Source organism: Zonotrichia albicollis, chromosome 5 (genome assembly GCF_047830755.1).
Source record: "Zonotrichia albicollis isolate bZonAlb1 chromosome 5, bZonAlb1.hap1, whole genome shotgun sequence".
In the NCBI taxonomy this organism is placed as follows: Eukaryota; Metazoa; Chordata; class Aves; order Passeriformes; family Passerellidae; genus Zonotrichia; species Zonotrichia albicollis.
Genome location: NC_133823.1, coordinates 58,988,125 through 59,013,054, shown reverse-complemented (window position 1 = coordinate 59,013,054; position 24,930 = coordinate 58,988,125). Strand labels below are relative to the sequence as shown.

The window sequence follows — 24,930 nt, the reverse complement described above, 5'->3', positions numbered from 1 at the left end:
GGAGGGAGGAGACAAAAAAACACCATTCCCTGCCCTCCTTTTCGCAAGCTGGGTGAACATCAGCTTGGGGGCTCCTTGGCTAAGCAGCGTTGCTATGTTTGAGGGGAAGGAAGAAGAGCTGTCACAGGCACAAAGGGCTGAAGGCAGAGCTGGGGTCCCACTTGAGACACAATTAGCTGCTTGGGATTTCTTCTTTCCCCTGTCCAAGAATAGAAGTGTCAGCTCTGAGGGCAGTGAGGACATGCCCAGCCTGGTCAAAGGCAGCTAAGTAGATTTCCCCAGGATATACTCAGACTCAGCTTCTTTCTACTTCCAGCACAGAAGGCTGTGGTTTGGGCCATTGTGCTGTCATTTTCTTCAGAAACACTCCTTGTGTCTTACCTGTCCTCAAGCAGAGGCCAAAGGATGCTCTGCACCTTGTAGGTGGGAGCAGCCATAGGCATCCCACTCTACTGGGTTATGTTTGAGACTATTCCAGCACACTCTTTGAGGAAGACAAGGAAATTGCACTGATAGGTATCTTGAAGATTATATTTTCAGATGATATAAGAGCAGTAAGCAAGAAACAAGAGTCAATGTCATTTGTTTGTACTATTCAGCAGCACCAGAGCCAACCTTCAAGCTGGCAACCATTTGAGATGCAGTGCCTGAGGCCATTGCATTAGTCAGTTAAAATAGTGCCTAATGTTCTCCTCACTCACATGAGCACCAATCTTCCTAATGTCAATTATGGCCATGTATTGCCTCACCAAGGGCAGCATTTGGTCCACAAATTGTTGGCAAGTCCTATAATTTATGCATTTTGCATTGTGTAAAAAACCCCAGTCTATCAGCTGTGGTGTTGGTTGCAAAAGATCTGCTCCTGTAATTACCCTGGTTGTTTATGTCATGGTAATGTGTCCTTAGACGTTGAGCCATGTAAAAAGATTCATACACCAAAAGTGTAAATGGCAATTAGGGAATTTCATCAGGTGCTGAGTAAGATACAATGCTTGTGACAGTATAATTCCAGCCTTTGCTCTGCTTCCCTTGGTGTGTTCTTGAAACACTCAGATCTTAGCTGTTAGGGGAGACCTGCTTAAGGACAACTCCATTGAATCAGTGTGGTTACTATCCCATATGCAAAGTGAACACTCAATTCTCTCATATGGCTCTTTGTGGTAGAATTGTCATAAAGGGAGTAAGATCCAAAAAATATTCTGTAAAAAGATCATGAGTGGGTTTATACTGTCAGTGTCATGCCTCTGGCATGTGGCAACACCAGGAGTGGCCATTAGATAGTGAAAACCTTCTGAATGCAGAGTCAGAGTGCCTGCATGGAAGCACAGCCCTCTGAGTGACACAACAGGAACTGGCATGGCATTCCCTGGTACTTGTGTGGTATCCTTGCTAATGCAGTTCTTGAAACAGTGGATTTGTGCTTCACAGGCTCACTCTTTATTCTGAAAAGACCTGATGGGATCCTGTGCTACTGATTGCGTGTGGGCTCAGCTGCTGCCAGTGGCACCACACCAGCTGCACCCCCAAATAATTTACTGTAAATCAGGGAACAGCCTTTCCCAATGGCACAGTGAGGGCTGTCCAAAGGGCCTGGCAGAGGTGAAGGTAGAGATGATGGAGCATTCAGGCAGCATTTCAGGCTGACCAGAACGCTGCACAGCAGAACAGTTCATCTGGTGCAGTTCAGTGCAGTGTTATAAAGAGTTTGAAACTGGGGGAAGTGAATGTGACACTTCAGCAGAGATTAAAAAAGCACAGGAGCACCAAAAGGAGCTGTGGAGAGCATGGTGAAGTTGCAAGCAGAGGGGAAGAGGACAGAGAACAGGCAATGAGCTGAAGCATTGTTTGCACATTTTGAAAGCTTCTGATGAGTGCAGAGCTCCATGACTTAACTGGTATTGGTTAAGTAGTGATAGACATTGCTGAACTTTGTCCCAGGCAGTTTGGAAACAGAGGGGTGGGTGGCACAACGTGTGCCTGAGTCCTGGGTGTGCTTTGATTCCCCACAGACAGAGAGTCATGGAAGGTGGTAAATTACAGTATTTATGCATGAGTGTAAGAAGCTCTAAGTTTTAAATTATGGGCCTAGGGTGATTACTGCACTTTCAGAAGAAGCCTGTTTATACTTTAGTGTATAAATATTGGTGTTATAAGAAATACTTCTGCTATCTTCCTTTCAATAGAGCATGGTGTAATTGGCAATGAGAAGTGCTTTTTGGGGCTGGTTCCTCAGCTACTATTGAGCTCATAATTAGGAAGCCTAATAACATTTTCAGTACTCTTTAACACATTTAAAGAGCACTTTTTATTTCTCTCTGTCTGGCTAACTTTAGGCTCCATAGGTCATGTGTGATTAAAAAAACAAAGAGTAAGATGGATATTTTTGCCAGTAATAAGGCAGACATCACTCAGGCCACAGGGTATAAGGAGCATTGCAGAGACACTCTGTTTGCTGGAGAATACAGGAAGAATCTGAGCCTGGTACAGTGACACAGATAATTTGTGGTGACTTGTCATGCATCCTGTTGCCACAATAGCATTGTCTTTGCTCTTGCATGCTTGCCTTCACTAAGGACAGTCTGAAGCACTCTGCCAGAAAATACCTCGACCCACACAGTTGCACCGAGCAATTATTTTTTATTTTTCTCCATATTAAAATCTCTCATTCATATGAAAATGAATGAGAGAAAAAAGCACACATAGGTGCTTTTCTTTAGTTCTCAGTGCTAAAAAACCTTCTCATTTCTTGCACATTGCGTCAGCTCAGGCTAGAGTTTGTCTGAATGCTTATTTTTCTGCACCTCTATAAATAGATGTTGCGAAAATAATTCTTTTAAACTTCTCTTTATTTTTACATTCAATGCATGAGGACAGACAAGATGAACATTCATGACAAAATATAAAGACATATACTGTCCTTGAAATAGGTAAAAGATAAAGTGTTTAAGAGTTTAAAAAAGTATTTTAGAAACATTGTATCTCCAAAATTTCTCATTACAGAAAATTCAAATCTGTTAGAAACATATTGTTCAATATCCTTGTGCATTAAGCCATATTATCAAAGTCTATAGTTGTTTTTCGTCTTTAGGAAATCTGTCTCTGCATTACTAACAATCTTTAAGTAACCTATTGATGGAGCCAACAGTCTCCATAATACACAGTATACACAGTTACAAACAATTGAAAAGTTATATTACAAAATATACAGTAGTGCCTTTTTACATTTTTATAGATAAACATTGCATAGTTTTCAAATATGTAATATATAACACAATCACGAGCCTTTTTCTCTATAAGTTATGAAAAATTCTGTACACTCAAACAATTATAAATAAAGAGTAAATATCTTTTAGTAAGAGTGTGGGGGTGAGTGTACCAGGACATACCGTGCTGTATTAAACAGAAATACTCCTTGGAATCTGCTTAACACAATGGCATGGTATGACCTGGAGCAAGGAGAGGAGACGTTACAGAGAGAAACCATAAAGTACTGATATGCCTGACAATTATTACCCTGACTTGTTTGCAAGAATTGCTTTCCCACAGTTATTATCACTGCTCTTGAAGGCTTCACTTCAAGAGGCAAAATAAGGTGCATGTTGTTCAAGAAATGAGTAAAAGTAGACTAAAATGTTTCCTCTTTCGATGGGTGGTCAATGGAAACGTAAGATAACTTGAAAACAATTCTGGATATTTTTCTCATATTTTCCCAGAGAAACAGGGCAGGGGAAATGCACATTGGGGTTTAAAGAAACAGATTCAAAAAGTATCCAGAATTGTGAGAATAAAATGAAGAAAAATTACTGAAAATATAAAAATTCCACTTTAAAAATGAGATGCTGATAAAATTGTTTCAACAATATGAAGCATAAGGAAAATAAAAAGAACATTCGACATAATTCTGCTGTTTGGTACGACACTCCAAAAGAGCAGAACTATACCAAAACTAGATGGTTTTGGAATTTCTCTGATTCTAACATTTTGTCACTGGCTCACAATTACAGAAAGTTAGAATCTCAGTTTGAATGCAATTTGCAAACTCATAGTTTGCCAGTTTTACTGTTAGCTTAAAAAAGTAAATGAAAACAATTTTCACTTCTAAAATGAATGTATTTAATTGATTGCTGAATTTAACCTGCTGAATTCCAAGCTCTGCAAAAAACAACTATTCAGAAGTAATCGTGTTCTAGCAGCACTGAGTAGCTTTGTTGCACTAAGGGTCTTCTCAGCATTTTCATTACACATTTAATTAAAAATTCAGCCACTTAAATGGGCTTTAAATGACACTTGGTTTACACTCAGCCGTCTAATTTTTTGTGAACATTAGTGATTGGACTTCAGATATTGTCCCATACTCAGTAATGTCTAAGCTGTTGAAAACCAGCAGAAGTACTGAGTGCATCTTTGAAATGTTCATCTTCTGACTCTGAAATTATGCCTTCTGTCAGCCCGTGATTCAGAGCAGTCTCACAAGCATTTACTAAAGCATCACTAAGGTAAAATTTGAGCACAAGCAGCTCCCTATCAAGTATTGCACTACCCATGGATTTGCTAGGCATTGTAGTGACTACACTCCTTATAGATTTTATTTGGGATTTGGATTGCTACATACAATTGCCAGTAAAATTCACATTATCTCCAAGTAGGGTGGTTCAGAGCACAAAGGGGTGGTGGAAGCCCCTTTCTCTCCAGTAAACGTTGCCAGATGCCCTGTGCTAGCCACAATCTGCTCTGCAGGCTCCCTCTGTTGTAGCACTAAAGCCAATCTCCGCTGCTACCCTGAAAACTCCTTTTGTGGCTCAGGCAAATGGAGCCACAGCTGCACACAGATCCCCGGGCACCAGCCTGGGCTGGCACAGCCCTGTCCTCTCCTGCGTGTCCTCCTTCCTGCACCAGCCCATAGCTGTGGCATTACATGGTGAGCAGGGCCTTCTAGAGAGAGGAATGGCCACACAATCACATCCTCAGTCAGCCAAGACCTTTGGTAGCTACCCAATGTCTCCACACAGAGTTGTTAGCATTCAGCAGGCAGAGGGAGCAGCAATTGCCTTTGTGGTCTTTAGCCTGAGATAGCAAAAGGTTGTAGCTCCTGTCCCCACTGTTAGAGGAGACAGAGAGGGCTCCAGTGGGCTTAGGTACACTCTTATGCCAGAGTAGGACTCCAAGAGCTTCTGAAGGATGTCCCAGCATTTCATTTTCCTTCACATATATAGAATAAATTTTGTCTGTTCTAGGATTATAGGAAAGCTACTGTTTTCCATTTTTGACCACTGCAGACAGGTCAACAAAAACATTGGGATTCCCCCTTTCATTTTCTTCCCTTTTCTTCCCCTTCCCCCCCGCTTTTTTTTCTTTTAAATTTCAAGGACTTCTTAGGTATTATGAAGTAATTTCTGCTGAGTCAGTAGGTCAGAAAGGCTGTTCTACAAGTGCATTATTTATTGGGTTTTTTAAGTTTTAATTGATTGCCACTTCTTTCATCCCTCTCTTCATGGGACTACATCAGGATTTCTTTTGTTTGCTACCGATAACATTGGAGGAAGGTACCACATAGAAGATCCTCCGTGAGCAAATCTGTCATTAGCTTTGGAACTGAGCAGAGATATTCTAGGGACTCTGTCAAGCTTGTTTTCACACCCTTCCTTGATGAGTGATGTATCACTGGCTTCAGAAACCTAACAAAATGTTCACTCTGGCCTCAGTGCAAGGTCCAAGGTGGTTTTGATGAGCCTGGCTGTCCTGTGCTGTATCTCTGCTAATATGCATGGATCCAATACTATAATGCTGTGTTGTTTGTGCCTGTTTTGTCAACACAGGCTACTGCTGGTGCCCTTCTTCCACCTCTTTCATCATCAGCCATTGCCATGGTGTTTTCATAAACTTCCATAGTTTTTAGCTGGTTGTCTTTGGCACCCTCCTGTTCAGCATTGACTTTGCAACACTTGCAGAAGCCACAGCAGTGTTTCCCACAAAAAGCAAGGGAAGCCATAAGCATATTGTCCCAGGGCTCTAGGGAGTGCATCCACACAGGTAGGAAATCCCAGTTTTGGAGCTTCTCAGGCAGTGAATGTGGTTTCCTTTTCTGCATAACATTAATTATAACCACAGCAATAAAAAGAAGAAACAGGGGAAGGCAAACACCCAAAAGGACTCCCCAGCCTGCCAGTGACAGAGCAAATACAAACAAAGGCAACAAAAAGAAACAGAGGAGAAGATAAAATATAGCAAACCATCTGTACTGGGCAGTTATATTTCCCAAGGTCTTGCTCATGCGGATTGGCAGGCGGGTATAAGGTATCGGATAAAACAGAATAATCCCAGAGACATTGAAGAAAAAGTGGCACAAGGCAATCTGAAAGCAAAAAACATTTGAGAAGTTCATTAGCTAAAACACCATTAAATACTCCTATCCACATCATAATTACTTCCAGCTCTCAGGAAACAGTACTGTTGTCAATAAGGTGTGGGAACCATTGGGTTCTGCATCCATAAATTTTCAATGAAAACATGGGAAACGTAAATTTGATATTGCACACTGGCTACAGAGAAATTTTTAATGGTACAAACTTGGATTTTAGGAAAAATTAGCCATAAGTTTATAGGGCACTGAGGAGATTCCTGGAAGGGGACTTTGTCTTTGGGTCTTTGCAATCCTTTGATTCACATACTTCAAAAAATTTTTAGACAAAAATTAGCATTAAAAGGCACAGACTTGCTAAAGCTTACAGGAGTCAGTTAGACAGAATAAGCATATATTGAACAAAACAGTACATTCCCTGCTCACCTTATCCTATTTTAATTTTGTAATTGTTATCAGACTAAAGTAAATATGAGAGTACAGGTGTTTATTTATAAAGGGCATTATAAAACCAGTATGTTATCATGAAATCTGAGCTTTATCAAGATAGCATCTTCTCATGATTACATCTGTTACCTGAGGACAATAAAATGACTTCTGTAATTTTCTTGATTTATTTTAGCTAGTAAAGCCATTCATCCGATTCACCAAGGAAACGTCAATATCTCTTCACTCTTAATTGTAAAGCATTCATTCAAATGTTATCTGGTGCCAGGTTCTTTACTGGGTGGAAAATGGGAAGTAAAAGCCAAGCTTCCTACTTTTAAAATAGTTTGAGACAAAAAGGAATCCAATAAAACCAGTCAAAGTACATTTACAAGGAGAAAAATAGATGCCGTGATGTTTACTGCAACATCGGGTAGATAGAGAACTTGCCAGCTTAAGGATTGTACAACTTTCACTTAGATTACAGGAGTCCCTGTACAATTCATGAGCTGACTTAGGATCCTCAGAAGAGAGCTTACAGAAATCAATAACCCTCAGAGGGTTCTCAGTATATAGGCACTGAACTCCAAGCAGAAAAGACCCCACGCTCAGGGGTCAAGTGGCCTTCCCTGTCCCAGTTCTAAATCAATTCATGCAGATCAAGAGAATTTATAAAAGCAAGATTAGCTATATATTGACATTCTGGGAATTTTTAATGCAACCTTTTTGCTCTAGCAGCTGAAGTGAATGCATTGTTATTAATAGCACAGACAAAATCAGGAACAACATGAACAGCACATTTGCATCACGGCCCGTTTTGTCAGGTTTTTCTTCAGAAAACTTACAACTTGTAAATGAAGTCAAGAAAGCATTGTTTTATACTGACCTGTAATGAATATTTTAATGTACTCCCAGGACTTGCCAGAGCTGCAAGTATAGCTGTTGTGGTTGTGCCAATGTTGGCTCCCAAGGTGAGCGGGTAAGAGCGCTCAATGCTTATAACGCCAATGCCTACGAGAAAAGAAACACGACTGGGTCGGCTTCAGGATGATGGAGAAGATGAAACATGGGGATAAAGAGCACAGTATTTACAACTTACCAACAAGGGGTGTAATGGCAGATGTGAAAACAGAACTGCTTTGGACAACGAAGGTCATACCAGCCCCTGCAAGCATAGCCAGGTATCCAGCCAGCCAAGTAAAAGGAAATGGAAAATCTAAAAAATAGAGGGAGAACACTGCTGTTAGCATAACAGAGTGATCCACGTAACAATAACACAGCAGGGAAGACTGTTAAGCACTTAAAATGTAAATATATTGTTTGCATATTGGGTCTCAAATGATGATTTGGGGGCCAGCTCTATTACTTTAATTTATCCTGTTTGCTGTGTGCCTTCTACAGCCTTGCACCACTGGATACACTTTGAGATGGATTCCAGACTAGGTAGACGTTTGTCCCGACCCAGGATAGCATGTGTGTTGTGATACAATTAGGTACCAGAAGTGTTTCCTCAGAGGTCAACACAAAACCTTTTGGGTGCTTTAAAAGCCTTGGTTTCAGGAACCGGGCACCCACTGCATGGATCAGATCTTCAGAAAGCTCTGAACACCATCCTGAGAGAACCAAGTTGTTTGCTCTAACTAGTTCCAAGTGGATTATCTCCTAAAAATGCACTTGTTAACTCTTGCAGAGAGCAGCTAATTACACTGATTAGAGAAACTAGGCACAAATGTCCCCTGTAGTCTGCAGATTTATGGAGAGAGCTGAGAAGTGAGGACTTAATCAGCTGGGAAGACACAGAGGAACACAGAGCAGATCCCAGATTAAATAAGCAGAGGCTGTCAGCTGTTTACTTTCTAGCCCTTGTTTTTAATTTGGGCAGTGTTCTTTGCCCAGGAGAAGACAGCTTGGGGACCACTTTGTTGCCTTCTCTATTTCTGTGCACCCTCACTTCAACCACAGCATGGGATCTGTGCCAGGACTGCTTTTCTCTGCTGCAGCTCCTAATCTCTCCATTAAAGAGAGTATGAAGGAAGAGCAGCCTGGTGAAAAAACCTCGTAACATTTGCACTCAATGGATCCAGGCTGAAAAAATCAGCTGGACAACACAGGGAAAGACAGAAAAACACCACCATTCAAGGCTGCCTTATCCTGCTGAAGAGAGGCTAGGCAGCAGCACAGGATAAGATCATTAATTACTACATACTTTTTTCAACTTACTTTAGAAGGAATATGCAGGCCCTGTGCCAGAGCAGGCAATCACAATCTCAGCACTTCGGTGCTATCTTTTGAGGATGGGAGATCTACATTTCTAGCAGCTAATGATTATACATCTAGAAACAGAGCCTGGACTTTGGTCTCTAATGCTGTTAATCTGCTGCATTTCTCAATCAAGCTGTTCACTAATAGATTTTTAAATTAAAGAAAAAAAAATACTTGGAAGAAAAGATGTTGGGCAGTGTGCATGATTTTCATTCAATAGTATTTTCTTTAAAATATTCTATAATGTCTTACAGAGAACAGGAGACATCAATAAACATGCTCAGTGTCCTTGTCATTCCTAAAAGCAATCCTCACGAAAAGCAGATAGTTACCAGTGTTGATTGTCTTCTTGATAACGCTGGCCACTTGTCCTTTAAGCACAGAGTTTAATAGCTTAACGATCGCTATCAAACAGGAGCAGAGAACAAGCAGGGACAAAGCCAGAAGGATGAGCCCGATACCAAGATCAGGCAGGTCTGAGTTTACAAAGATGTGTTGGCCTGAAAAAAAAAAGGAAAATAAATTAGCCTACCCACATTTTCGCCTGTGATCCTAAGCCCCGCTCTGGCTTTCATTTGCTCCCCTAAGAAAATTGGACCAAAGCAAACACAGCTGGAGGGGTTGATGCCAAGAGGGAAAATGCCACCTTCCCCCCTCCCCAAAAGCCACGTCTGAGTAAGGCAGGAGAGGTGCTTCTACAGACATGCTTACAGAATGCACAGAGGGCAGTCCTATGGGCAGGCAGGAACCTGGTGACCATGAGCAAGGGAGAGGAGCACCAAGGCAGGAGAAAATGCTGGGGTGCTCCAAGCTGCACGGTGGGTCAGCTTTTCCCAGAGGCGGCTGCATGCCTGAGCAGGGCTGTTCAAAGTCCCGCAGGGCATGCATAGGGATGGGATATCCTAGCAACCACGACAGCAAAGTAACCTAGCTCTAAGCCATCTGAACATCGAGGGTGACATGATACTGCAACCTCAATTGCTGGTATCAGGCAGCATGGAAAGAGATCCACCTGCAGCCAGATACCGTGGTGCTGCTGCTGTAACTCCAGCTGTGAGCCACAGCAGAGCACAGGCTCCTCAGGCAGCACCTGCAGCACTGCCACGTGTCCCTGCGCTGGCCAGGGCTCCTGGATACACCTCAGAAGGGGGCATTAAAAATCTATATACTTCTGTAAATACATTGCACAGGAGTAGTTCTACTACTTACATTTACTGATATAGTCTGTTTCAGTTATATTCTTGAGGGTCCATGTTGTATTTCCTTCACTCCAGCAAAACTCAGGAGATGTGCAGTTTTCGTAAGGTGGAATTGTGACATTCTGCAGTGTCTGTGATTGCCAGACAAAGCAGAGAGTTCAGTCATCTACAATCCTTTACCAAGAGCTCATGCAGAATTTTCAAATTTTACTACAACCAAGATCCATCAGCTAAAAAATCAGAACTGTAAGCTGGCACCACATTAATGACATGGTAACATTTTGCATTCTTAAAATAAAATATTATGCTGTTACCCAAGTCAATCAGTACAACATCTAAAGATTAAAATAGCCTCAAAATCTACATTGTAATAACCATAGCACCAATCCACTAATAGCTATGGAACTTAACTACTGATGACAGTTTTTGTGGAGTGAGGTTTATGTTTGGCTGCAGCTGTGGGGCAGTGGCATTCCTTCTCCAGCCACTGCCACAGCTTTCTTGATGAAAGAAAGACCTCCTTCCTGACATCTCCATGCAGCTCACGGTCTGATGAGTACTACAGCACTCTGAGTCAGAATGCTACAGCACGAGTGCAGCCTCTCTTGTTGGATGAGCACAAAGTGCTCCAGCTGATTTTCTGTGCCTCAGTTTCCATGTCAGTAGAAACAGAAGTGCTGCTCCTACTTTAATTTTCATGTTCAAAGGCTGTCTAAGAGCTCACTACAAGCACTATGATTAGCATTACTAAGTTACTGAATTTCTGTGTACACCACAATAAAAGCTTCCTTACAGGCCCTCCTAGGCCAGACATGCTGCATTCTGACACCAGGTCCACAAGGCATTATGCAGACTAAGGAAGAGCTTGCTGACTGAGCTGTACTTCCACACAAGAGCAGCTGACAGCCAAATGGACTCTGAACCATGCTCCTGAGCACGAGGCATCTTTCCAAAGTGCCTGAGTGATTTTCTTTTGCAGAAATGGGGAAAGAGAAATAATATTTCTTTGCTGAGCACTGCCTACAAACACCTGCATTTGTACCTCTCTCCAGATGATGCGGGTGGGCAAAACTGGGAGTGGATCTGGTGCCCCCACACTCCAGGGAGTACCTGGGCTCCAGGCACCCCATACCTGGTAAACCTTTACAAACTCAAAGCAGTCTTGTTTCTGACCTTCTTGAAGTTTTTTGAAACATCTTCGTTTCAAAGCAGCTTCACTAGATCAAAATGTTTGTTTTGCTTTAAGCATAAGAGGTCTGCATGTATTTATCCTGGCCATGAGTCTGTTTAATAATTTTTGCAAGAAATTAGTTTAACCCAGTAGGAATGTGTATCCATGATATTTTCTGAAAAATCCTTTCCTTAGGATTTTTCCTCCTGAGAAGCCTCAGGAACAAAATATAAACAATGGTTATCTGCTGGATCTGAGATTGGTCCCATGTGGTTGTTTCTAATTAATGGCCAATCACAGTCAGCTGGCTCAGACTCTGTCCGAGCCACAAGCCTTTGTTATTCATTCCTTTTTTTTCTATTCTTAGCTAGCCTTCTGATGAAATCCTTTCTTCTATTCTTTTAGTATCGTTTTAATATAAGTTATATCATAAAATAATAAATCAAGCCTTCTGAAACATGCAGTCAGATCCTCATCTCTTCCCTCATCCTTGGACCCCTGTGAACAAGTTCACAGGAATGCAATGATTTAAATTTTTTTCCTTTTTCCCCACCAAGGTCAAATCAAAATTTTGGGGGTTTCACATGCTTTGTAATTTGACTGTAAGCTTGAACAGTAGGTACACAGCCAAAATACAGGCAACACAGAAAACAAGTGTGTCTAGAAATGAACATTTCCCTGCACTTTCCGAGCAGTTTCCTGCCCTGTGCAGGGCTGGGGGCTCGGGGCTGTGCCTGGGGGGCAGCGAGGGGTAGCGGGCCAGGCTCTGCAGCCGCAGGCACAGCCGGGGCTGTAACCCCAGCGGGGTCAGGGGAGCACAGCTCTGCCCCATCCATCTCCCAGGCAGCGTTTCCCTGCCCAGCCACAGCGCCGTCAGTAGCAGCTGAGCACCCCAGTTCAACCTCCACGGCCTGTAGAGGCTGAAATACTTAAGGACTCCTGAAGTATCTTCTGCCTCAGGACTTCAGGAATTGCGTTTCTATATGTGCCAGCAGGTGGAATAGTCTAATTAGAGAATCAAAGGATATTTAATGCTGTAATTGCTGGTTAGCTGAACGATGCAAACCAAACACTCAGCTCCATAGTTTGCCAAAACACTCATTGGTGTTGGTGTGGGCAAGAGATTCCTCCGAGCTGCAGGGCTGCTTGGGTGGGGAGGAGCAGGACACAGCCCCACGGAGCCTTTCTCCAAGGGCACTTTTCCAAGAGGGAAAACCAGCCAGCTGCCACCAGATCACCCCAACACACGTCAGACTGGAGCTGATTAGATCAGCAGATAAATGGTGCTTGAAACGATCTTTCCTCTGGCCTGTGGCGCAGACTTTTTCCACTTTCAGGGAGCTGGAAGACTATCAGGGTTAAAGGCGTTTGGGTTTGAGAGGAGTAAAAGGCTTGGCACCAATCCACCAGCTCTGATAGGCAAGGGCCTGCACAGTACTGAGAGCAGCCAGGTCAAGGTCACCACTGGTGACCAAGCTTGGTTTAAGTGGAGCAGAAACTGCATTAAATTTTTTTCATTCTTTTTCTGCTGATAAAAACCCCACCCTCATTAAAAAAATCTTATTTCACAATCCTGTGATAAGGAGCATCAGCTACAGATCAGTAATATATTTCCTGAGGTACCTGACAATTAATTTAACATGATACTCACCACATTGGTTTCAGTCACACACCAGATCTTTACCAGGCTTTTGTTTTTTGCTGATTCATCGTTAGTGGCAATTGCATTTATTACTGATTTATCAAGCTTAAAAGGAAGAAAAAAAAGAGTTTTAAAAAATGCTTTATTTCCAGTATGTATCACATACTTCTGTTCAGCTCTACTCAAATAAACCCCCCTTGGAAGCTCAACCATATAAAATCTGCATTACTCCAATGCTGGAACTCCTGCCCAACAGGTAGGAGGGGGGTTATTCCCAGAAGAAAAGGTACAACTGTGCATGAGCAAATGCTTTGTCTCATTCTCCCCACATCATCCACTACCTCTTCTCATCCTTTCTGTTTAATCAGCTGCTCTGACACAACTCCCTGACCATATTTACTGTTACTTCAGAAGCTGTGTGCATCCCCCTGGCCTCCAGATGCACATGATTGTGTCCCATAATTTCAGTGTCCTCATCAGGTCCCATGCTGATCCTCTGGCTGATCCTCTGGCTGTGTCTCAGCTAGTGCTACCTGCAGATGCCCAGGCAAGAGGCTGCCTTCCCATCCATCCCACATGGCTGAAGTTGCCCTCACTGGCCTTCCCAGCCCTCCTCCCCTCTGTCTGCCATTGGTGCTGTGAAATGTGGGGGAGATAGAAACTGGAAACATAGAACTGGGGCTTTCTGAGATGTGAATTAAGAGAAGAATCCATCTGTTAATGAACTTTACCCCCAAGAACACAGAGATGGGAGTGGGAAGCCTTCTCATACTCAGAGCATTTTGATTTGACTGAATCAGGTAGGCAGCTTCCTTGAAGTGAGAAAGAGCTTACCTCAATGATGAGCTTTGTAAAGGGGTCTGTGATAACTTTTAGTAGCTCTGGAGCATCCTCACCACTTTCAAGGTGAAAGGACTCAACTATAACATTGGTGAGATGGAAGAGATAGCCAGTAATGACTTCAACGGGTAACAGTGCAAACACAGCCAGCCAGTTAAAGAAATCATGGATTGTTGCCCCAGCAAAGGCCCTGCAAGAAGAAATTAAAAAACGGAGCTGCTTTTAATTAAACAAAATGTGTATAACATCAATTAGATATGAAATCATAAAAGTAGAGATGAAGGGCATTTCAAGATGGGAATAATTTAATTTCTGGGGTCAAACACAATACCTACTTTGTTATGGAGTGCTAGATTGTCTCCCCACTGTTGGCCAATTAAAGAGCCAGACAGGTGAGTAAAACAAGAAAAACTAGAAAAGACAGAAGTGATCCATAGCATGAGGCTGCCAAGAGTACTTTTTTGAAGAAGTGGCTGTACAGCCTGTGTTTGTTTTGCCTCTCACCTGTTTTTAGTACATTTTTAATCCTCAGCCAGTCATTGCCTCCAGGACCAGTCAGTTCTCCCTGACTCCTGGGGCAAGAGGGCTCTGCAGCTCTCCCACATGTTTCTGCAAACTGTTGGTGTACAGGTCTCTTCAATCTTCTCCTCCAAAGCCTGAGGAGCCACAGCTCATCCCCCAGAGGCTTTGGCCAAGCGTATTTCAATATGCCCAGTGCAGAAATGACAAGGTACCAAAGTCTCCTATCACTCCCAAATTTACTGCCCAACTCCAGTGAGCCTCCAAGTGCTCCATGAGCTCTCTCAGTGGCAATGTCAAGTGTCAGTCTAAAAGATGTCACTGTATACATCTGACAGCCAGAACATTTCATTTCTTTACAGTTACCAGCTCTGGCTTTCTGCAGACTTCAACATTGAAATCTCTTTTAAGGAAACCAGACCAAACTTATGTGATACTAACTTCTTGTACAACCCTCCCATAGCTGGCACATAATAAAAGGTGGGTGGTATAGTGGAAGCACTTGAAAATTTATTCCTGTGTAAGATCATTAAAAATGGTAAATTCTCACAAACCCACAAAATTTTTAAAGGAACATGATATCGTTTTTTTTCCAAGAGTATAAGGCCATACATGTAGGCAGCTTTATACCTTTGCCATGGCCATGCTTGTGACTTTCCTATCTAGAAAGGTTGAGTGGCTGTAGTAGTGATAGGGAATATAGAAGAAGACCTACAAAAATGAAAGAAACAATTTTCCAGATCCAAAGTTTAAGTACAATACCTTCTAAATTCATTCCTGTCCCCAGCTTGCATAAGTGCCACAATTGTGTTTGTAACTGAGGTGCCAATGTTTGCTCCCATGATGATAGGAATAGCTGCTCTAACAGTCAGCACTGGCAAACAGAAAAGGAAACAATGGATGAAAAAATCAAATTATCAGCAAGCTCTATGCTTCAATGAAAACTTCTATTGCTATTAGTGAAATCCTGACTTCCCTTGATGTCAGTGTAATGATCTGCTTCAATCCAAACAGGTTTGCTTTGATCAAGCCCCCTGGGAACGTGGCACTCCCATAGTCCCATGATCCCCACTGACACTGTGGCCCATGGTTATCTGATGTTAGAGGGACAGATGAAAATAAGGTCTCTTCTTTCCCAGGCATTTTCCTACTTACTGCAGAATTTTGAAATTATACCACAGAAACAATGAAGTTCAGTAACTGCCTAACATGACAAACGATGCAGATAATTCCAAAATTAAGTCCTTCAGTGCCAAGGCTTCCAACGATTTTCCTTGCAGTTGTGGTCTTATTGTTATTACTAGTACTACTCCTACTATTGCTACTACTAATATTAATACCATTATGATTCCTTTTTAAAATTTAATTTTATATCAGGGAAACAGCTGTGAAAAACTTTTCCTATAATTTTTATTCTTTTTACCCAAAGCTTCTACAATTTGAACACAAGTGGGAATGTTGGCACCTGAGACAAGGTTTATGAGTGATCTCTAGGAAGATTCTGTGAGCAGACTCACATGTGGAGGACACCATGCTGACTATGATGGATGAGGAGGTGCTGGAACTCTGGACCATCACAGTCACCAGAACTCCGATCACCAGTCCCGCAACAGGATTCGAGAGCACTGAATCATCTTTAAATATGTCCCCTGCTGCTTTACCTGTAAAAAACCCATATTCACAGAGTGAGGGAAGTACAAGGGAAAGTCAGTGTTTAATTCAAGATCATTTAGCCATTTAATTGATACGTATATAATCATATTTGTTATCCCAAAAAGTACAGTGTAGCCCAGGGATCCAGATTCATGTCCTGGACTCTCAGCTACTCAGATTTCAGAGAACACTTTATATTCTCTAATTACAGTGACTATAAGCCCTGCTGAACTCTGCAGAGAAGCATATAATGGCACAGCCATCAGCAGAAAGACTGTAGGACAAAAGACCACCCATTGATTTAAATGTTATTACTTGGTATTTTTGGATACTGAATTAAGGGAAATGCTTTTAATAATACTGAGTAATTCAGTTCCTGTACCTTTCTGTGTTTGCAAAATACTTCAACAGAAGGGCACATATTTATCTGATAACCACTCCTAAGTCCATCACCTGAATTCAACACTTCAAGGTAAATGTAAAATATACATTTCAATAGTTTTCATCTTCGAAGGATTTGGGGGACATTTCAGTGTGAGATGCTTTGGTCGAGAGCACGATGTTCATATTTCGCCTTGCTGAAATGTCTTTCACATGGGACAGATTTATGTACAGATGTATTTTTTTAAACTGTCACTAAAGTAATGGGAAGCTACTGGGAAACTGGGGCCAATAACCCCTACATCAGCTCTTTGGAATTTGAGACAGAAAGACCCTTTCAAACAACTGAAGGTCAGTGTTTAATCAGAGCTGCTTCCTTCTCAATCTGTGTCTCATCATATATGAGGAATGTTCTTGAAGAGTGGTGGTTGTAATTAAGCATCTCAGACAAAATTTACTGCCTTATTAATTTATTCTTGATATTTTAGATATTTTCATACCTCCTACCAGTTGAAAAGCAGAGCTCAGTACATCCAGAGAACACACAAACATGTAGAGTAATCCAAGGAGCATAACAAACTTCCCTATCCCATAGAGTACACGAATGACTTTTCCTTTTGTATCCAGATCTGCAAAACAAATACATTATGTATAAAAGAATCATTTGAATTTTTCTCTGGAATACTCTAGTGCACAAACAGAGACAGTGGAGACAAAGACAGTGACATGGCTCCAGTATGTGATTAAACCCAAAAGAATGTTCTTAATCACATTTTAACTGCAGAAGCAGGTATTTTGTTTGCCTACTTTTACCACAAAAAAATCTTTTTGGTATGTGACAAAAGCCTTATGAAATCTGACATTGACCCTTGGTTCTATAGTCATCCTTCTGAGTAAAAAAAGACCAACAGCTTCCTGGATATAAAACTGTATTAGTGCTGGACTGTTTTACATTTATCTTCTCATGTTTTAAGTAGGCTAAGAAGCATGATTTTGGGATTTTTCTTAGCTGACTGAACATTATAAACCCATTAACTCTTGAAGAACACGAGACAAGTGATGGGAAAACAAAGTAAGTAAGTTATTTACAGAGAAGTGGCTACCTGACCACTTGACCCCGGTGTCCTGCAGTTCTGGCAGAGCCCACGGGTCTTCTTCTTCTGGTCTTGTCTCATCTATCAAAGCTACTGTGGAAAATGCAGGTTGAATTTCCCCTTTATTTCCAAGTGAAGCCACGTTGCCTGATGAATTAGAACATTTAAAAAATTGTTTAATTACTTTCCATCTTCTCCAAGGATCCCCAAATCCTATCTATTTTTTATAACTCAGAGTGAGCACATTACCTTTGTGATTTTCTCCTTCTTTCCCAGCCATGTTCTGGTTTTGTTTGGAAGAGTCCCCAATATAGTTGTTGGTTTCAGGCTTTTCTACCTCCGGCCAGGGAGCCATGATCTGTGACTAACAAAGTAGTGTTGATTGAAATGCAAGTGCAGTCAAAATATTCACCTTATAAGAGTGCATGTGAGAAATATGATAAGGTTAAAGAGCACAGAAGATGAAAATTAAATAGAAGCAATTTTCCCTTGAACACAAATTTTTACTAAACTTTATGAGTTATTCTTCTACTTGGGAAATTGATTTCTCAATTATTTTTTAATCACAGTTTATTTATTTGTGTACACAATAAAAAATTATTTTAATCTTACATCTATATTTTCATATACTTTTAACTGTCATTAAAGCAAATATTCCTCTGCTTTCCAAAAGGTAGGCATTTCTTCTCTTTAATTAATTTTAACTCCTTTCAACAAGAAGTCAGAGAACTGTTTTATTTTCTTCCACCTTCTGGATTTAAGCAACCTCCTGGTAATTCAATACACAGACCTTTACCTTGTAATTCAATATACAGAAATGTTTTAGCAAAAAATTCCTCCCTAAAGCACTGCTTAGTTTGGGTTGTGAATGCTAAACACAATGCCTTGTTGCCTTTATTGGTTCTTTGCCACGGAAACACGAAGAGGAGAATCCTGGACAAGGTGGAAGAAGAGCCCAGAGAAGAGGACAGAGAGAGAGGGGCCATTTGCAGGTCTGCATTTGCCTGTAAGCCACAGCTGATGCTGCAAATGGAGCTGAGCTGGAAGCAGCAAGGTCCAGCTCACCCATCTCACACAGGCTCTCTCTCTCTGAACCTCTTCCTCCCTGACCCCTTTCTGGGCACGTTTGACATGCATTCTATTATTAATGAATAATAACTTAAAAAGTGAGACATCACATGTCCAGATCCTGCCAGCATGGGTGCAAGCACACATGGCAGACCTGGTCCAGGCACAAGAGGAGGCCAAGCTTGGAAAAGTCCTCCCTATTTACTTCACCAGTATTGGAAGCCAGAGGGAGAGACGTGAAAGGGGGAAATGACTATGGAAATAGGATCCAATATGGGCCACAATATTGCCTTAACAGACCTGGTGACATCAGCCAGCACATCTAAAAACTCCATGGAAAGAATGGGAGAAGTAAACCCTGTCCAGGAAAGCCCCACCTTCAGGTCTGTCTTTTCCACCCTCTCTGCCCCACAAGTCAGTCAGAGCTGCCCCATGAGCAGCACATCTGGCATCCACATGGCTGAAACCCTGGCCCAGCAAATTTGCCTCCAATGCCCGTCATACACAGAGCCCCTGTGCCCCCTGTGCCTCCAAAGGCCAGAGCTGGTTTCATGCTCCCACAAACAAGGTTCACCAGCAGTTAGCAGTCGCTCTCAGGGAGTATAATTAGTCATTCATTTAATCATAATCCTTTATGTAGCTGATGGTGAAAATGTTTTGTGCCTGCCCACATCAGTAAGCCACACATCCTCGTCCTTCCTTTAGCTGGGAAGGAAAAGTCACAGACAAAATCACTTGTGTCTTACTGTAACACAGGTGGGTATTGTTTTCTGGCACTCCACAAAGAAAAGAGTATCTCCTCTTCCACATTACCAGGAAAAGTTATTCTACAATTCCATTAGCAAAAACTACACGTTTCGCATTCTTTATCTGTGGTGTAAGACCCAGAGCAGCTCCCAAGATACACAAAGATCTTCAAACAGATGAAAGAAAGTCATTCTTGCTTGTTTCAACAAGGATTCCCATTTGCTTGGAACAAATTCTCACATTTCCATCCATGCCAAAACAACCTCCAGCCCCACCCAGACAAAACACCTCCATCTTGTTAAACAAGTTTCATTTATATATGTTCAGCATTTAAAGAGCTATTAAAAAATAACTGCTCTGCACAAGTGATTCTTAAGTGAAATGTAATCATGAAAATATATTGGAAAGTCAGATGTGAAGCTGCAACTTATTCCAGCCATGGAGACACAGAATATGCTGGACACCACCATCCCCAGAGATGCCATCAGCACTACAGCTCTTCTGTTACGCTTAGTATGGAAATGAAGGACTCAGCCTGCATTATTACTGTATGGAAACTGAGCTGATGCATTCAGTGGAGAAATTGGAGCTTGAAAACTTCAGCAGACAATCAGCCTCTACGTCTCCTAAATAAAGTCTCTCCAAACAAGAATTCGGAAGAGCATTTTTCCATAATAAGCATCTCCCATGTTCCTGAGGTGCTCAGGAGCCCACAGGTATGTCATGTATTATTATTGTTTTTGCTTTATGTGATTAAACATCATAGAATGAGAGTTAATCACCTCTGTAGAGGAAGTTTTTATAAGTATGTGTATAAAGTTTATACAGAGCCCTAGCCAACCTCTGATTTGAGAAGGTAGAATTGAATATGGGAGGCCTTCACAGCATTTGCCTTGAGCATTTGGGTTTGCAGAGGCATTACTAGAACGGCCCATGCTGTGTGAGTGGTATTTATGACTGATGCTAGCAGAACCATGTATACCCTTGAAGTCCTTCCATAGTTGTCAGCTTTCCCAGATCCCAGCTCTTGTTAAGAGAAATAGCTGAGAAGATAGTGGAGAGACACCTGATACTCTCTGCTGGAGTCCTAGCCACAGCTACTCACTGTTAATTAACCGCTGTGCTACAAAGATAATCTACATGCTACAGTTTTCCCTTCAAAGAATTTTTTCTTGGCCCAGACACAGACATTAGCACCTTGAGGACGCCTTGGAGGCCGGTCAGTGTGCTGTGCAGGAGCAGGGCAGCGGGGCGGCCGAGCCACCGCTCTCACGCGCCTTTGCAGAGGCTGACGTCAGCTGTGGCAGAAAGGACCTGCACTGCTGACGCAAGATACCAGTGACAATGAAAACCCTAATCGTGGTTTACCTGTGAGCACCAAAGACAGACACATGCAAAGGAACATGTTAGAGAGCAGGCCAATGACAATGCACACTGCAACAACTTGCTGTGCTCAGCTGGACGCACCGGTCCAGGTCCAAAGGCGGGAGAGCCACAATTGCTGGATGAGGCACTGCAGGGATGAGCTCTGCCCAGCCTCAGGTGCCTCAGTGCCACGCATCTGGCTCCTGTCTTGGCTGGCAGGACAGCAGGCAGGGTGCCTGCAGCCAGGGTGAAGTCACGGAGCTCACGTCAGGACAGGCATTGGTGCTTTGGATATCCACCTGCTGGGAGCGGTGCTGAAAAGGGAGCTGATTTCCTCCTGAAGGTGGCAGGTCACAATGTGCTATGCATATTGCAAAGGGCTGAAAACCAATGCCTGGGCAAGGTGTAATCCAGCCCGTTTCAGTGAACCTCGTGGCAAATCCTCTCACACCATCGTGTGTGCTTCTTTCGTTGTGAGTATAATCTTTCCTTGCCTTTGGAAAATGCTAACCATGTGTGACATCCTTTCTAACTTCAAAAGAAACTGAACCCTCTCCCTTCTAAGAGGGAGATAGATGGGAAAAATCAATGGCATTCAAATTCTGAAAATGTGTGAGAGAAAACCTCAGAGCCAAAGTGGGCTCCTGTGGTTTTTATGTCCATACTCTCTCATTACAGCATTTCAAAGAGTTAAAGTCTCTGGAGAAATTATCTGAGCAACACTAGGTGTCATGCAGTTACCCTATATTGCATTCCTCAGTGACTCACAGGTTGTAACAGCTTTGCCTGTGTTGCAGAGCTGCACTCTCTGTGCTTTGCAGTTCTAAATCAGAAACAGCTGCCAATCTGTTTGTTTTGCTGGAATTAACACAGCTAAATGAGCTACCCCCTGTGTGTGCCCAGCCAGCATTGTTTGTACCTCTCCATCCATGACAGCTCGCCCAAAGGTGAGCCACATTGTGCGTGACACAGGAACTATGGAGCAGCAGCAAGCCTTAAAGAAATCTCACTGCTGGGGAGCAGACCCAGTCAAAACAAGATAAAACAAAAAGTACTGAAGGAAAGAGAAGTATTTTCAAAACTAACTGATAATAACTACAACCACCAACGTGACCATACATGCACCTACAGGCTGCTTAAGCAGCTCCATATCAGATTTTGGGTTCAGCCAGGCTTTCCCCATTCTCTCTCCCTCTCATTCCCTCCTTCTGTCTCAGCTTTTCTACTGAAGTACCTCACTTCCTTATCATTCACCACAGCACTAAAGTTTTTATCTTAAAAAGGGATTTATTATCTTTGGATACCATTAGCTTGGTATCCAAATATATGACTTAGTAAATATGAATATTTATCACACATACTTCACAGGAATAAATACCAAGCTATATGCCAGACTTTCTTGAAGAAATAATTGTCTCTTTCCTCTCAAAATGCACCACTTGCAGCATAGAAGCACATTATGTAGAGACAGGAAAAGAAAGCTTCTGAGCCAGCACAAATTCTTTCAGTAGCTTTGCATCAGCTGATAGTTTTGCCCCAGAACCAGTTCCATGGAAGCCACAAAGCCCCAGGTGCAACAGAAGCAGTAACAACTTAAGTAAACACCAGCAATGATTCAGCCTTGCTAGGAGCAAGTCTTGTCTTTGCTCTGGCACCAGCTGCTTCCTTGGGGCTTTTTCTTTGAATAAGTCAGCAGGCTTAGCCGGGATGTAAACTTTCAACTCATGCAGTAGTAAAGGCAGAAAGAGATATGCAAAAGCTACAAAAACACTGTGCTCAGTTTTATTCCCATGGATCTGTAAGACTCATTGCTCACAAGCCGGAATCTAACACACAACAAAACTAAAAAACCACACAAAACAAACTAGAAAAGACAACTAATATCTACGTATGTGCATGGAGAGAATAAATCCCAAAGATTAATTTTTGAATTCACAACCAAGCAAAGCACTGGAGACTGCCCCCGAGGAGCCAGAGCCAGGAAATACCAGTGAGCTACTTGAAATGCCTAGTAGGTATTTAAATAAAACAATTACATTTTCAGAATAAAATGCCAAGAAAATTAATAACTTTACCAACAAAGAAATAGTACAGATCTACCCCATCCCATAGATAAAATAAACATTAAGAATAAAGAAAGGAAAACAAAAAAAAAAGACGTTAAAAAGACTTACTGATCTAATGGAAGAGCTGATAATAAAAGTTACTGAGAAACCAGCTGATTTCTGCCTGCTGCCACATTTGTTGGGCAAACTACATCAGAGTCTAATGTATTCCTTTTACCTCCGTGTATCAAACCAAATTAGCATAAGAAAATGTTTCCATCGAGAACAGCCTGACACGGCCGTGGTGAGGCACACAGCCCTTACAGAAGATCTATGCTAACACATGAACTTACCGTATTTCCTTCCAATGTTTCATTAATCATATCCTAGACATTTTCCATTATCCAATACCACTGATCACTATGACTTAAAATCTCACTTCTTTTCAAATAATAGTTAAACAAATGCCTTCTCTTGATATAGGCTTTTTTTTGGGGGGGGGTGGTTTTTTTGGCAGCTGCTAACAAAATATTTTATTTCTTTATCATATTTAATAAGAATAAGCCTAGCTAATTGCAGAAAAAAAGCACAGTTTATTTTCAGAGCTATGTTTCTTATCACTTCCTTAAAACATAGATGCAGTTAAAGGAAAACAAGGTAAAAATATTAACAAGAGGATGACATTTCATTTGCCACTCCAGTACCCCCATTACCTCCCTTTCACTATTTCTTGAACTGCAAAAGCAAAGCTTTAGATTTGCAAGCTAAAAAAGTTCAAAAGAGAATAAAAGAAAACTCAGTCTTAGTTGCTTTTACTTACCACGACTTAATTCCGAGACAATAGTGAACGGATCAACTGGGCAGCCACTGAAACCTGCAATATATATAGACAGGTGTTGAGCAAAGTTTGCTTTCATCACTGCACACTAACATTCCTATTTTACAGTCCAGAGGCACTGCCTACCTGCAACTTAATGATCACAATAAAACTTTTTTTTGCAGGAGTGGGCAGCAACCACCACTGATAAAACTATGGGTTATTTCACACTTATCACATTCTAAAAAATGTCCCATCAGCATTTAAGTACAAGTTACAAATGTGCTCATGTGAGTGCTGGAGAACTAATTGTTCCAGCCTGAAAAATTGCTGTCCGCCTGATCATTCAGTAATCTTTTTTCCAATAATAATTTTCCAAAAATATTTTGCAGTCTCAAAAGTCTGTCAAAAGAGTGTGAAGGAGATGTAGTACTGTTATTTGTCTGTTCAGGTGCCTATTAATCTGCCTAAGAACAGAAGTGAAGGAGAATCAGATAAAAACGGTGTAAGTAGGAAACACGTAAGAACTCCTTAGAACAGAGGATGGAGTTTCATTCTTATCAGTGCTCAGTGTTTACAATTAAGGCAAGCTCATTAGCATTTTGGCTGTGGCTCTACTTCCAAAGTAGATTTAAAGGTGTAAGGACACCTTTGATAATCGCGTTCAGAATGCTAGAGATGAAGACAAATAGATGATAAAGAGATAGGTTATTCAATAAAAGAGTGTGGTACTACAGATTAGACAAAGCAGCCACCAGCATTGCTGTCTGTCCTAGTGCTGATCATCTTCACAGGGAGCTGCATGGGGGGGCTGCATTAGGCACTGCAGCTTTATGATCTTTGATATTTTTCTGTTCCTGTAGGCAAATTGCGCTGAGAAAATATGCTGCAAACTAGCCATCTAAGCAGCAGATCTGCCTTGTCTGCTTGTGTGCAGTCATATCTCCCAGCAGCTTAGTGACTTAGTAACTCAGTAAAGTAAAACTCTTGCTTTTTGCACCTTTCAGTCCCCTGGAGATGCCCAGCCTTTGGAGCGGTGAGTCACAACTTCCCCTTCTGCTGCGTCGGCGTCAGAAATGTTTAATAAGCTGTGGCCAGGAGAGCTCTGCAGCCCCGAGTGCAGCATCACATCCTGGCAGCACAGCCCCAGGCACCTCCCCTGCCGCAGGTGGCTCTGCTGGTGCCGACCCCGCTGCTGGGCAGGGCTGGGCAGGGCTGGTGGTGCAGCCCAAGGATGGGAGCACCAGCCCTGCCTCACCCTCCCCACTTGCAGCTTGCACAGAGGTGGAAAGGATGGAAAGGAAACCAATTTCTCTTCTGTGTGAAGTGGAGAACTGTGCAAA

General features: G+C 42.0%; 1 protein-coding gene across 1 annotated transcript; it reads right to left on the bottom strand.

Moving 5' to 3' along the window:
* Positions 1 to 5,377: 5,377 nt before the first annotated feature.
* On the bottom strand, positions 5,378 to 23,636 carry SLC34A2 (solute carrier family 34 member 2). The gene is made up of 13 exons (XM_005484968.3): positions 23,591 to 23,636; positions 17,795 to 17,909; positions 17,555 to 17,692; positions 16,952 to 17,080; positions 15,935 to 16,078; positions 15,180 to 15,291; positions 13,893 to 14,088; positions 13,068 to 13,163; positions 10,256 to 10,376; positions 9,379 to 9,546; positions 7,884 to 8,000; positions 7,671 to 7,795; positions 5,378 to 6,352 (listed from the first exon to the last, which is right to left on the bottom strand). The coding sequence occupies exons 2-13, from the start codon at positions 17,898 to 17,900 to the stop codon at positions 5,777 to 5,779; spliced, it is 2,028 nt and encodes a 675-aa protein (XP_005485025.1). The 5' UTR covers positions 17,901 to 17,909; positions 23,591 to 23,636; the 3' UTR covers positions 5,378 to 5,776.
* Positions 23,637 to 24,930: the final 1,294 nt, after the last annotated feature.